This window comes from Erithacus rubecula (genome assembly GCF_903797595.1).
Source record: "Erithacus rubecula genome assembly, chromosome: 16".
Taxonomy (NCBI): Eukaryota; Metazoa; Chordata; class Aves; order Passeriformes; family Muscicapidae; genus Erithacus; species Erithacus rubecula.
In genome coordinates, this window is record NC_136668.1 from 5,448,952 (window position 1) to 5,463,957 (window position 15,006).

Genomic DNA, 15,006 nt, shown 5'->3' on the forward strand with positions numbered 1-15,006 from the left:
GATCTAATGGAGCCATGTGCTACCAGGCATTGCCTTCCTCCCAGGGCAAAGAGCTATTAAGTAAACACAAAAGTAATTTTTCACACGGCATTTTGAATGCTAACTGCGTGTAAATACGAGCAGGCTGACTCCTGGTAATGACGTGTTAGCAAGCAGGCTCCTTTCAAATAAATTGCTCTGTATCTATGAAAACATTTGTGGGCTACAGCAGTATCCAGCTGAGACAAGAAATATTTTATTTTAAAATGCAGAGCAGACTAGCACTTATAGGAAAAAAAGAAAGGATCATTATAGAATAGTATATTTTGTTAAAATTTCCCTTCTGCTTCTCTTTGCTTTTGAAGATACGCTCTCTTTTGAGTTTCTTCAGGGTGGAATGTAATCAAAAGATTCTAATTGAATATATTTAGACAATTTCCTGCTGTGCGAAAAAGTGCTTCTCCCCCCTTGTATCAGCTTATTTGAAATGCACACAAATTCAGATAAACAAAAGTCAGTGTGTCATGGTTTATCTGGTTTACTGGCTGTGGTAACTAAAGCGGTCTATCTGACACAAACATTGTAAACATTTGCCATTTCATCTTGATCTTGCAAAAATACAATGGAATTTATATAATTAATAGGAATCAACTGAACTATAGGGAGTATTTAAGTTCGTATTTTCCAGAATATTAATCTGTTATAAGAAAAGAATAATGTTGATTTCAGTGGTTTAAAATTGCAGTAAATGGTGAGCTGAATTATATTTAAATTTGCTTAGATTATTGACATCATTGAGTGATTTGTTACATTGCCAGCATTTACATAGAACAACTGATACCTGTTTCTGCTGTCAGAACAACCTGGAAGCATTTCTCATTTAAGCCAGGTTTCAAATGCCTGTGCAGCTCCACATTACTGCTGTGATTGTGTAGGGGGCTGGGAGTAAACACCTAATTTCTCTGAAAAATGATAATCAGTTATCTTGGGAACAGGAATTCTTACTTGCAGAACACTTGTTATTACTATTCTTTTGCTGCTATGTGTGCCATTCTATGTTTGATGGACAGGATTTTTTAGGAAAGGGATAATTCAGTGTCCAGCTCAGAATGCACTTAGCTTCTCTGCTGCTTCTATATAAAGGTGACTTGTAATAATAAATAGGGTAGTTTGTTCCCTTGAGTATTTTTTGAATTATTTAATACAGAATTTATAGTATTATCAGAATGAGCTTTGTCCAGGTGACTTCAAATCATTGCTTGTCTTGGCTGGTTTTCTGCTGTTTAGTTGCCAGAGGTTCACATCCCATTATTGATCATTGGAACCATGACATTTAAAACATAACCATGGTCTGCTCGCTCTCCCCACCTCTGGTGGTGTGGGGAGAGAATCACAAGGGTAAAAGTAAGAAAAATCCTGCATTCAGATAAAAACAGTTCAATAGCTGGAAAAATAATTATAAAAACTGTAGTGAAAAGGAAAACAACAGAAAGATAAATGAATTCCCAGCCAGGTTCTGAGCAGCATTCCTACTAGTTTATACAATGAGCACGGCACAGTACGATCTGGGATATCCCTTGGTTCAGTTGGGGTCAGCTCTCCCAGCTGTGTCCCCTCCCAGCCCCCATTCTGCTCCCTGCTGGGATGGGGTGAGGAGGGGGAAAGCCCTGACTGTGTGTAAGCACTGCTGTAATAAAAGCACCCCTGTGTTATCAACATTATCCTCATCCTGAATCCACAATTCAGCACTCGCCAGCTACTAGGAAGAAAATTAACTCTATCCCAGCCAAAACCAGACAAATGCCAATCACTGTGTGCCTCTACAGCTGTCTCCATTAGGCAGGAATGTTATTACTGGAATTCCTCAGCCTTGTCACTTTTAAAGGCCACACTTTTCTAGGTTTGACTTGGTTGCCAATGGTGGAGCATCCCTGACGCTGCACTTTGAACGGGCCCCGTTCATGAGCCAGGAAAGGACAGTGTGGCTGCCCTGGAACAGCTTCTATGCCATGGACACACTTGTGATGAAGACTGAGGAGAACTCCATTCCCAGCTGTGACCTCAGTGGGTTTGTCCGTCCTGACCCAGTCATCATCTCATCACCACTTTCAACTTTCTTTAGTGACGCTCCCAGCCGCAATCCCATTGTGCCAGAAACCCAGGTAAGAACAGCCTGGGTGAAAAGGGTGCAGAAATCAGTGGCCAGATGGCAGTTCTGACCTGAGCACAGGGCCACCATGTGTCCCCTACAATTGCTACAGCAAATGTCTCTGCATAGCTGCATTTGTTCTGACAGGCACCAGGTTTTCTAATGGGGCTGCAGGGGTATCTACCCCAGGTTTATGTCACCCAGACTCATTGATCTTTGGTCACCTTGCACCCTCCCATTATCATACAACATATCAAGTATATCTGTTGCCAGCTTAGGTGCTTCAAGAGAGTCTTGCAAAGGCTTGGCATGTGGTGCTGACCACAGACTGTTTCCTTGTTTCTTACACAGGACAAAGGCAGACTATTGGTGCTATTTTTTCACTGGTGTATTCAGTTAGGCTTTATAATGTTAGTGGAAGTTGTGGGATCCTATGATATTTCTTATGTTTTCCTTGCATATAACTTGCAGTAAAAGTGCTTATGCTTATTTGCCCATTTGCCAGCAGTAGGCTTTTAAAAAAAACGTGTACACATACACCAAATAATTATTTGTCAGAAATGTCAGCTGAAATGTGTTGGTTTGAGGACATCCACTCCCAGTAAGAGAAAGACATAAGTTCATAAGAGTACACAAGGTGATAGAAATTTTTTAAAAAGTCATTAATGTGAAGTGTTTGATCTCTTTCCTGCCCAGGTTCTTCATGAAGAAATTGAGATCCCTGGCTCTAGTATAAAGCTCAGCTACCTGAGTTCCCGCACTGCTGGATACAAATCCCTACTGAAGATCATCATGACTCAGACACTTGTGCCACTGAATCTGATCAAAGTTCATCTGATGGTAGCAGTAGAAGGGCATTTGTTCCAAAAATCATTTCAGGCATCTCCCAACTTGGCATATACATTTATCTGGGACAAAACAGATGCTTATGGTCAGAAGGTTTATGGGTTGTCAGATGCTGTAGGTAAGTCAACATATACAAGCTCCAAAATTTTCCAAGTAGCACATATAATTCTAAATAAGAAAAGTGCAAACTTTCTTATGGGGGAGAAAATAGACTGAACGGTTCTTGTCTCCCTGACACAATTTATCTTTGCATTATGGTTCTTTTACACATTAAAGGTCATATTCAAAGGGTCTAAACTCTATCTAAATCCCTGGGTTTTCTGCTCAGTACCTGACTTAGAAGGTTTAGACCAGGTGATAGGAAAAACTGTCCACAGGAACTTAGGCAAAACCTAATCCATCATTACAATTTTATTTTCTTTAGTTATAAAACAATCATGCTGGACTGGCTGGCAGCCTGCAGTGCATTTGGGTTTTCACACGTGCCCTTATTGTAGTCTCTTGTGGTATAACACATTTGAAATGAAAATGCTGTTCCTCTAATGTTGTTCAGTCTTGTGGTTCTACAGATATTTTTAGTTAGCTTGATTCTAGTGGGTGGGAAGAAGAGTGATCATCATAATATTTTCCAGTTTTCATTGACTGACTGAATAATTTTGATACAACAGAGTTAAAAATGAGCATCATAGCTGTGCCAGTGTGGAAAGAGCAGCTTTCTTTTTTTTAAATCTTAGTTATTCTCTATATTTTCTTAATTCTTCTTTGCTATAGCTTTTCTTTCTTATGTTATTGCATGGGATATTGCTTTCCTGTGTAATGGTTACAGTGCAATTGTCCTTAAATGCACACAACGTTTTCACTGCCCTTTGGTATATAGTATATAAAATGAGTACATTAAATAAGTGCTGTGAACATATAACAAGTTAAGAATTTATCTTGTCCTGCTATCTGATATTTTTAATTATTTAATATAATTTTACTATATTTTTAAAATTTTATTTCTCACTCTCCTTTCAGCAAACCCATCACTTCCCAGTGTGAGCTATTAAAATAGAAGTGATCAGATCCCTGCAGAGTACATGTGAATGAAGTTTCAAATTTGTGTCTAGTCAAAGATCTGAATACAATATTGTAGAATAAAAGTGAGGAATATAATCACTCCATCTTCTTGAGGGGGCTGGGGGACTGTAATACTTGAATGTGCTCTGGACATTTAATTCAATGTTTGTTCAGCAAGTATATTAGATTTTATTTCATTTCAGTGTCTGTGGGTTTTGAGTATGAGACTTGCCCCAGTCTCATTTTATGGGAGAAGAGGACAGCACTGCTGCAAGGATTTGAACTGGATCCTTCAAACTTAGGAGGATGGTCTCTGGATAAACATCATGTTCTTAATGTCAAGAGTGGTGAGTTTGTTCATTCCCTGTGTTTGCTGTCCTATATGGATTTTTTATTTGCATTATACTTACACTTCCAAAAATGCAATTTCTCCACTCTTTTTGTTTCATCTTTAGCTCAGTAAGGTATGAGGCATAGTTCAGTTGTCAGAAAATTTTTGTAAAATTTCAATACATTTTTTACTCTTCTGCACAGTCTGAATTTCTTAAAGTCCTAATCTTTATCCTCTGCTCTGTTCTTCATTTATTTCCCTGTAATATCTTTCTGTCTTCCCTCATATTTAACATGTTTTTCTCATGTTAACCCTATCTGTTCCTGGTTTCTTTTCTTGACCTCCTTTTCCCCCTTAACCTGAGATGGAGCTTACAAGGAGTACGAGTCTGTGACAAAATACTGTCTCCTTTGTCTTTCTCATTAGTCACTTTCTTTTTGGTCTTTTCACATCCTAAGCTCTTTTTTTTTTACCAACAACTCTTTGGGAGCTGAATGCTCAGCATTCATTTTATTTGTTCCTTATAAAGTGTTGTTTGCAGCCTTGCTGCAGACTATTACCAAATAGCAAAGTGCATTTCTGCTTAATAAATCTAAAGTATTATTCAGAATTGGCAAGATCAGGCTATTTGAGCTCACTTCCAGTGCTGGGCAGTGAATCCACATTTGGGTAGTACATGCCAACAGAGAATGTTACCACCAGTGGGGAGCCAGTTATGTTAGGGTCATACAATTTCATTCTCACAAGAACATGAGGCTGAAAGTTTCCAGCCAGATTTCCACAGTTTTTGATGACACAGAATATGGTCACACTGTCAGAAAATCCTCTCCCTTCTTGGAACAGGGCTCTGCACTTTGAACAAATATTTTGAAGATAAATCCTATCTTGAAGGTATTTTCTTGAAGTCTGATAGAGATCTGTACCACCAGCTTCCCTCCTGCCTTTCATCACTGATCCTTAGCAGTCCTTCTGGGAGTTTTATCTTTCTCCTATCTTTTCATTTTCTGAGCTATCATCTTCTCTGGTGCATCCATTTCTCATTTTTCATTTTCCATTAAAAAGTGTGAAAGACTGAGAGGTGGAAAGAGAACAGTAAGGTTGGGACAGAATTCCAAACAAAACATGATTCAGGAAACTGGAGTGAGACACAAATAGGGAACAGCTCTTCTCCACCCACTCAGAAACCATCCAAACCACAGTCCTAGGCCAGAGCTGTGTGGCAGAGTTTTCTTTCATAATGAATACCAAAGGTCTCTGAGTGTAGGTTTGGGTCTGTGGCTCTGTGTGTGTGTGGGTTTGAACAGTGAATAAATTGCACCTTTATTTTTCCTACCGCAAAATCCTTCTGCTCTTTTTGCATCATTGAAAAACTAAACACCAGAGTCCTGTCAATGTACAGTCCTTAAAAGCAGCTGTTGAAAAGAAAACAGCCTGAAGTCCCCAGCAATGAATAGTGGTAATAACCACTTCTTGTCCTCTCTGTCCTTAGGTATATTGCACAAAGGCAACGGAGAGAATCAGTTCCTGACCCAGCAGCCGGCAGTGATCACCAGCATTATGGGCAATGGGCGCCGCAGAAGCATATCCTGCCCGAGCTGCAATGGCCTGGCTGAAGGAAATAAGCTCCTGGCCCCTGTAGCACTGGCTGTGGGTATTGATGGAAGTCTCTTTGTTGGGGATTTTAACTATATTCGGCGTATCTTCCCCTCCAGGAATGTCACGAGCATCCTGGAGCTGAGGTAAGGCTTAACCTCAGCCCTTTGCTTCTGGAGCCTGTGCTCAAATCAGCCTTTGCCATTACTTTTTATAATTTTGAAAAACATTGTCACTTTCAACCTATTTAAATTCCAGTGGAGAAATGGGGCACAGAAATGCATAGTTCAAAGTCTGTGACTTACCAGAGCAGTGACTAAAGTGAAGGACTTGAGAGTACAAATTAACTTGAAAGTTAAAAGTTACAAATTAACAGAAAGGACAAACCATCTGTTTCTGTCTCATTAGTGGTCACTGATTCAGTCCTCCCTCAGTGCATCTTTTAGTTTTGTTTGAAGTCTGGAATTGGCTGCCCTTAGGTACTGAGCCACAGTGACAGGCAAAGGCGTGACAGTCTCGTCAGGTCAGAGGGAAGGTTCTCCTGCCAGTGGTTTTGAGATCCACTTTCACATTTCTTCTCCATGCTTGTGAGGCTATTTCTGTAGGTTGACAAGTGCAGTTCAGGTTGACACACAGTCATTTTGCATCATCAGAACTCTTTTTAAAATTGTATCTCTTTCCCCCTGTCCCGTGCCCCCCTCCAACCTTAAGATTTGATCACTTAGTAAGGAAGGTGTCAGTGTAGGATGTACCACGTCACCCATTTATGTTCCATCTCCTTTTTTCATTCTTCTAGGAGAGGCAAGAGCTACTGCTTCAAACCCTAGCTCATGTAACTGGACCTTATACTTAGAGCACTACTGAGTATTTGCAGAAAAATGAGAGAAAATAGTGTGCCCTGGCTGTGTGCTGCCCCTCCTGGAGCCCTCTCAGGCAGTAGCATTGGTGCTGCTGGAAATTGGATATAGCTGCAAAGTACATTGAGTGAATTTAGGTCACAACTCGTTTTTTTAATGATATGACCAATAACCAATCCCTCTGCTTCTACATTTAGTTTTTAATTAGTGGAAAAAAGTGCAAAGTGATTGGATTGTTAAAGAATAGGAGGCCTAGCTCTATTTTACACCTCTCTTCCATTCATGTCATCCTGTTGATGTCACTATTGTGAATTCTGATTCTATAGAAAAGAAAAGAGATCTGATTCAGGCCAATTCAACTCTGAAATCACTCTCTGACACCTACCTCATACACCATCAGGCTGCCTCATTATATTTTTTTTTTTAAAAAGTCATGGATCATCCAGTGCTTTCTGCTAGCAGCTCAGTTTAAATCACAGAAGGTAGCTAGCATGGAAGTGTGACCTGCTATAAATATTTATATCAATATGCACTATAACTCTGCATTATATAGAACATGCTAATTATTTTTTTCTAAGTTTTTCAGATCGTTTTAGATTTCTAGTAAATAGGACTACAGCTTTATAGGTGAGGAAAAACATTTTCAGATTAGGATACTCCTTATAATGCATTTTTATGCACCTCACTTACCAGTATCAGCCAGTGACAATTTCCTAGCCCACCTTGTGTCTGAAAATGTTGCCTCAAAATTTACAACAGTACTAGTGTGAGTACTTTACTTTCTCTCTCTATGAGACAGATAGAGAGAGAACTTGGGTTTTCATCATGTGTGAGGGAAAATTGGAAAGGACATCAGTAAAGAAATAGAAGATGGATTTTTATCTGCTGTTGTCCACTTCCTCCTTTTTGAAAGTTTTCCATAGCATAGGTTCTTTATCTTCTGTTATAACTAGAAGCAATGAACAATGAAGCTGATGCATTGTGAGTGCTGTTGGAGCTGCAAAGGACTTGATGTACAGATTTTTAGGATTTACAGACTTCAGGATTACATTATGATATCTTTTACTCCCTGTTCCTCTAAGGGGAATTAAGGTCCATTCCAGCAAACATAATCTATATCAGCAATTGTGATTCATTGCTCATCTTGAAATTTGCATGAGTTACATGGGTAAGAGTTTGAAGATTTGAGCCATTTAAGTGTGAATGAGAGCAGAGTCTTCAGCTCATATCAAGTAGTTTGGATTATGTGGCAACCAGTGCACCCACAAGTATTACAAACCAAATACATCACCTTTTTAGATTTCACAGCTGATGTAATTTTGGTTTCACATAAGCCCCTATAAATCTTGAGTGCCTTTCTATGTCAGAATATCCCAATGTGCATATTTCCTTTGCACTGTCCTTTGTGAAGGTGCCTGGTTGGAATGGCCAGCAGGAATTTGGACTCCAGTTTTGCATGTGGGGCTTTACACTGGGGCTGCAATGTTGGGGCTGTGCCTGGAGTGCTGCAGCTCAGGAGCCACAAAATTCTTTGCTCTATACAGTGCATATTCCTAATGGAAATTACACCAACACAGCAAAGTGCTGTGTGAGTGGAGAATGTGTTCATTTTTTTGTGGAAAGTAGAGAGCACTTTTCCTTTGGCTTTTGTCTGGGCAGTAAGCTGTGGATCAGTTAATGCTGTTTATCTCCCATTGTACAGTAACTTACTGCTCATTTAGAAGGGGCTCTTTTACCCTTACATTGGCTTTGATAGGCTTAAACAGATACCAAGGACCATCCAAACCTGCTTTAAGCAATTATTTTAGAGACTGGGAGGAGAAGAAATCAAACTGCATAGTACAAATTTGCCTAGAAACAGCCTGTTGGAAAACTATTTTGCTTAAAATGGTTGCCTCCAACTGGCAGATAATATCCAAAACCAGTGCTTCCCCCTGCCCAGTTCTGTACTCAGAGAACTGCCAGTTTCTCTCACTCCTAGCCCCCAAACTACACATATTTCCATGAGAAAATTCTTTCGGTGGTTCAGAAAGTTTCCTAAATATGAGGGGAGGAGGGTGGGGGCAAGGGTATCCTTTAGGGAATTAGCTTGCAGCTCTATCCCTCCCAGTCACTCTTCATCTGCAAACTGAGCTAAGGCTAGTGCTGAAAAGAGATATCTTCTCCTGTGTCCTTTTGTAAAATAAAACAAATACTATGTTTGCTTTACCATCTATTCTTCAGCTAACTGTTTGTTCTTTTTTCTTCTGTTCCCTTTCTATAAAGAAATAAAGAGTTTAAACATAGGTAAGACATGAGCTCTTTCCCATATAATTTGATATGGTTTGTTTGCTTCATTGTGTTTGCTTTTTGTATTGTGCTTCTTGTGTAATGTTATGTTCTTCATGTACCATATATAGAAACATTTTTATGTGCTAATTGTGTGTTATGAATATGATAAGCATTAGCAACTACAAAATGCAGTCAAAAAGCAGCCAAAAAGTTCTGACAGTAATTAGAAATTTCTAGTAGAATGCAAGTATAATGAACCCCAAGCTAACATCTAGATAAACACCTCTCCCTGCTGTCTATAATTGGTTGAAATGGTCAAGGTAAACTACAACAGCATTTTCACAAATGCCAGAAAGGTTCACAAAAGCACTAATGACTGCATATAGGTCAAAAATTCATTTTCTGGTCATTAATGATTTTCTGCAACCGCTGTCCTTTGCCATAATTTAGTTTATATTTCTTTTGCCAAACACATTTAATAGCCAACCTGTGGGGCTGGCTGTGTGCAGCCACTGGAAGCAGTCACTGTGAGATTCAGGAGGGAGGCATAACCCCCCTGGATGTTAGGAGGAGAGCACTAGATCTTCTGGATGGCTTCAGCATAGGGAACACTTGTGCATCCTGTCATGCCACACCTGGGACAGGGAGGATGTTCACCCTGGAGAAAAGCAAGGGCAAGAACAAGACAAGCTCTTGTAATCAGTTTCATAGTGTCCTGTGCATTACCCTTTTAAAACCATACTTTCCATTTCTGTGATACAAGTTGATGCAATAGATGGTCTGGACTAAACAGAGTCATTTCCCCTGAGCAATATATTTTGGCATAGTAACACCCCTAACTACTCTTATCTGGGTGAATTAATCCACAATTTGCTAATGACTATTGGTGATGCTGAAACTTTATTTGCTTCAACTAAGCCTAGTTCACTTTTTATCTGTTTAGAGATTTGCTCTGGACAGCTTCTCTTTTGGTTAAACTTAAAGAAAAGCTGCTGTTGGAAAAGAATTTGATGCACCTGTGTGAAGAACAGGGAGAATGAGCTGGACTTGCTGCCAGGCCCCAGGCTCCCTGAGAGAGCAGAGTGAGGGTGGTGGTGACCACACATTCACTCGGGGCTGGAGGCTCAGACATTATTGGCAGAGGCCTCTGAGAACACTGAATGCCATGGAAAATCTTTTAAAACAAGGTACAATCCTTGGCCTCCTATAATTCAAGTGAAAGATTTCAACAGCATGGAGAAAAGAGAGGCAGAGGTCTTTAATTGCTCAGATGCCAGTTTGAGAAATATTGAGTACTTATTTATAAAACAAATCCCTGTTTGAGGTAATAGTCTCATTGATTCTTTGGGAGCACAGTGAGTGCATGTTACCTTCCAGCAGTCATTTTCTGACAAATTCCCTCAAAAATTTGCTTAGAGTCTTCCACTATCTGTTCCCTTACCTAGTTCAGGAAAGAGGGAAGGAGTATGGAATAGGTCTGCAGCTCCAGTGAGCTGCTCCCTGATCTGGAACTGGAGCTGGTGACTGACTCCCTGGCACAACTGCCCTGGGGGAGATTCCAGAGCAGAAAGGCAGGCTGAGCTCCATGGATGCACCATGACTGCAGGAGAGGAGAGGGAAATATCCCATGTTCTGCCGTTGCTCTTTACCCTGACTCATGTCTTTTCCCATCCTGGTAGCAGCAGGGCACACCTAGGGCTGGCTGAGGGCAGAGGGGAGGCAGGGTGAGCCCAGGCTGGCAAAACCAAGAGGGATCCCTCCATTCCTGCAGGGTGGCTGCTGCTCCCCTGGGCACTGTGTGAGCAGCTCTCAGCCTGAGTCCAGCAGGACCCTCCATTCCAAAGCAGCAGTGTGTGCCCAGCTCCTGTGCCTCAGCTCCCATTTGGCCTGGGTGGGGATGTGCCTTCTTTCAGAAGGGCCATGCAAAAGGCACCAGCTGCAGGGCAGCCCCGAGCTAGGTTTGGGTGTGTTTGTCAAGTACAGCACAATCCCAGTGCCACAGCAGAGTGTGTGCTTCAGAGTAAGGGGAAAGCTTGGTGGGAGAGCAGAGCAGAGTTTCGAAGCAGTGACAAACGTGCAGGTGTTTGTATGGCTCAGATACCTGAGAGACTGGAGGAATCTAAAGTGGAAAGAACTATTTTTCTATGTTGCAAAGAAGATTGAGCGTTATTTTGGAGGGATGAGAAGGAATGTGATAAAGGTGTAGTGAAGAATTGCAGTCTGCTGCTGAAGATAAGGAGAGGAACTTGGAGAATAATGAGATGGTGTTTTAATCTCAAGCATGTCACTAGTTTCCCTGCATAACTTTGTCTACACCACTTAACCTCTCTGTGCCTCAGTTTCCTCCTCTGTAAAATGGGTGCTACACCCATCTTTTTAAAGTACTCTGAGATCCATGCATGAAATAAACCTGCCAAGTATTTTTTTGTTTATTGTATTTCTCCATCTCTAATTTCTACACTCCTAGACTTCAGCAGATGGTATTGCCTCTGCCTACTGAATTGTGATCCAACCAATCTCCTTCCTACTTTCTACAGTCTTAGAACAAACCATTATTGACCTAAACCCGTGGCATGTCAAAGACTGGCATAGAGGAAAATAACTGTAGAAAGTGATATTTTGGGGCCTCCTCATTCCTCCAAATGTGGTCATGACCACATGAGCACAGTTATCTTGGTGTGCCGATGGATCCATCTGCCGAAAGTGGCTTTATTATAGTTTCAGCAATTCTGATCAAGAAATGGCTTATGTCCATCATAACTTACCTCTGTGTATCCTCACTCTTGGAGATGGGCACTTTTGCCACATGAAACTAGGAGTGTGGATATTTGGAGGCAAATATCTCTGGTTACTGGTAAGTAACCTTCATCTTTTTTCTCCCTGTCTTCATTTGTCTTCTATGCTTTGAAACCACCATTGACCTTATTTATGCTCACCCATAGGCTCCAAAGGCTGGAAAATTCACATCATGCTTAAAATCCAAATAAACTGAGTAAAACTAGCCAGGCAAGATTTTGAAAATATTTCTGCACTGCAGTTATGTGTGTGTGAATGTATATACATATATATATATATATATAGTGAAGATTGACATTTCTCAATTTGCAGATGATTTGCTAAAGTAGTTCCAAAATGTGACAAGCTGTCAAAAAACATATATTTCAGAAGAGAAGTAGCTTTCCATATGAGCGCCCATTCCAATCGCAAACTGAGGACCAGTTTTTCAATAACAGAAGGTTTGGAGTTAAAGTCAGACACTTGGGGTCTCTGGTTTTAGTAATATAACCAACTTCATCTGCTGCAAATGAGATTCTTCATAAGAATGAATGAGAACAAATTTGCTTTAGAAATAAATTTGTTATGCCTTTGCCTCCTATTTATACAAGTCCTCACAAATCTTGTGGTGTAATCTAAGTAACTCAGAAGCTGATTCTTTGGTTTTACTCTATGACTTCTGCTTCCAGAGGAAGTTAAACCAGGTAGCAGGGAGGAGAGAAACAGATAAGCTGAAGAGAATTGACCTGGAGCAGATCTAAAGGGCTAGAGATCAAGAGGGAAGACTGCTGTGCAGCTCTGGCTTATTGGGCTCTGCTGTGCAAGGTTCAGTGTGGAAGGATGAGTGAGATTTAAAATTACAATCCCTCTGAACACTGACCAGGCCCTAATCAAGTCAGGTCCCAGGTGATGGTCCTTCAGACCTCACCTCTGTACAAAGGTGTCAGACTTTCTTTCCAGATCTTTCTGTGCCTGATGAGTAGCCAAGCTCTGAAAGCCTGTGAAGTTTCTAGACTGCTCAGCTGTTTCTGTTTTATGCTTTCTTTTTCTCTAAAGCAACAATCCCGCTCATAAATACTATCTGGCCGTGGACCCTGTTTCAGGCTCCCTCTACGTGTCGGACACCAATAGCCGACGGATATACAAAGTCAAGTCCCTCACGGGCTCCAAGGACCTTGCTGGTAACTCTGAAGTGGTGGCAGGAACAGGAGAGCAGTGCCTGCCCTTTGACGAAGCCAGATGTGGGGATGGAGGGAAGGCAGTGGATGCAACCCTAATGAGCCCTCGAGGTAAAGGAGGAAAGGAAGCCGGAGAAAATGAATGCGTGCAGCTAGGTTGGATGTGGAAATAATTATCTGGCAATTAAATCACTCCTTGCTCGGTGATTTTTATTCTGGGCTTTAATTACAGTGGATTGGCAAGTGTTCGTGCTTTGTTTAGTTAAAGCAAACTTTATTACCCCAGCACTGAGTGCTGCAGAAGGAGAACAGAACACAAATTAGCAGGGTACTGCTCACTCTAAGAAGCAAGCGTGTAAACTGGGAGACTGATTAGTGTTTGAGATGCAGTCTTTGGGGAGAGAAATTGCTTGCTGTGGCTTTTCTCTGAGTTTTTTGTATCTTCTTTTTCTTCAGAGTCATAGAAAAAAAAAATAAAAGGATTTTTGCCCTTTCCAGTTTCTAGTTTTTACCACAAGTTTTCAAGACGATACAGATACTAGGGGATGTGTTTCTTTTTAAGGCTTTTTTTTTTCCCCTCTGTAGTTTCATCTTAATTGTAAGGACAAATTAATCAGGTGTATTGCCATGTGTTTCAAACATCTTTGGGTTTTTTCAGTGGCTGAAAATAACTAGATGATCATAAAGGTACACAAAAATGGAAAGTCCACTTCCTTTAATAGGAAGTAGTTTTAGTTAACACGTAGAAATTAAAAAGATAAAGCTGTATCTTCTCTCACTGCCCAGTGGGATGAGCACTGCAACCATTTGAAGGCAGAATTTTTTTAGATCAATATTTTATTTTCAGTCTGAGAAATGGACAAGGCAGTACACCAAATCAAAGCAGGAAAGGCAAGTGAGAAAAAGGATGCCCTCCTTCCCAACGGGCAGCAGCATCTGTCTGTTCCTCCAAGGGAGCACCCTTCCATTCTGTGCCTTTCCTCTCTAAGGGCTTACAGTGTGACAGGAATTGAACCTGCCCATTTTTTTTAGGCTGGCAACTCCAGTGTCTTCATCTGGAAACAGCAGATGTTCTTTCTGTATTTTTACTGCAACAGATCAAATAATTAAAAAAAAAAAACAGATATAATACAATGTCTTCCTAGGTTTCAAAAAATTGTGCAGGTATTTTTTTTTAAAAGACTTGCAAAAATTCTTCATCCTCATTAGAATCTTCAGATGAAGAAAGCAATGCCTTAAATTTATGAGTAAAATTAGGAGATAATTTTTAATTTGGTTTATGTAGTATATCAGAGAGTTTGAATCTAGAAATAAGCTGATGCGTTCTGCTGGATCTTTGGCATGTTTGGGGATTTTTGTGGTTTTCTTCAAGGCCCTGAAGGACAAATCTGCTAGATGCCATTTCTTTGGCAGAACTGTGGGTTGTTGGAGGGTTTCAGGACCTGTGCTCAGGTCGGGAGGGAGGAAGGAACAGGGGAAGTGAACAAATTTCAGCATCTTGTAAACAAGACAAAACCTGCCTTGGTGCCCGCAGCCTCACTGCTGCACTGATGCCTGGGTTTTATATTTGCAGGAATTGCAGTGGATAAGTATGGACTCATGTATTTTGTTGATGCCACTATGATTAGAAAAGTGGATCAGAATGGAATTATATCAACCCTGCTGGGCTCCAATGACCTAACTGCTGTTCGACCTCTCAGCTGTGATTCCAGCATGGATGTCACCCAGGTAGATTCTTACTGCGTTTATTCTCTCTGCCTTAGAAGTGATGGGCATTTATTTTGGATGACTGCCTGGCCACTTAAGAAATACATTATGCAGCACAAGATGATAACGTATTTGATTTGTTACTGAAATGGGTGAACCATCCTTTTTGCTGTGGCTAACACAGTTTATTTATGCAACTGTAGAGAAATAAGGTTGAGATAATGGGAGTTATTGTCTTAATTGCCTGTTTTTCTGTAATTA

General features: G+C 40.6%; 1 protein-coding gene across 4 annotated transcripts in view; it reads left to right on the forward strand.

Annotated features, from left to right (window-relative positions):
* TENM2 (teneurin transmembrane protein 2) overlaps positions 1-15,006 on the forward strand; it is a gene marked incomplete at its 5' end in the record, with an annotated part of 475,212 nt that overhangs the window by 436,888 nt on the left and 23,318 nt on the right. For 3 of the 4 annotated variants that reach the window (XM_079319918.1, XM_079319917.1, XM_079319915.1), the window contains 7 exons: positions 1,880-2,141; positions 2,825-3,092; positions 4,237-4,380; positions 5,854-6,103; positions 9,080-9,100; positions 12,917-13,149; positions 14,612-14,766. In XM_079319918.1, the coding sequence (XP_079176044.1) occupies positions 1,880-2,141; positions 2,825-3,092; positions 4,237-4,380; positions 5,854-6,103; positions 9,080-9,100; positions 12,917-13,149; positions 14,612-14,766 (1,333 nt within the window). The remainder of the gene's footprint in view (positions 1-1,879; positions 2,142-2,824; positions 3,093-4,236; positions 4,381-5,853; positions 6,104-9,079; positions 9,101-12,916; positions 13,150-14,611; positions 14,767-15,006) is intronic. The other variant, XM_079319916.1, reaches the window with a different exon arrangement.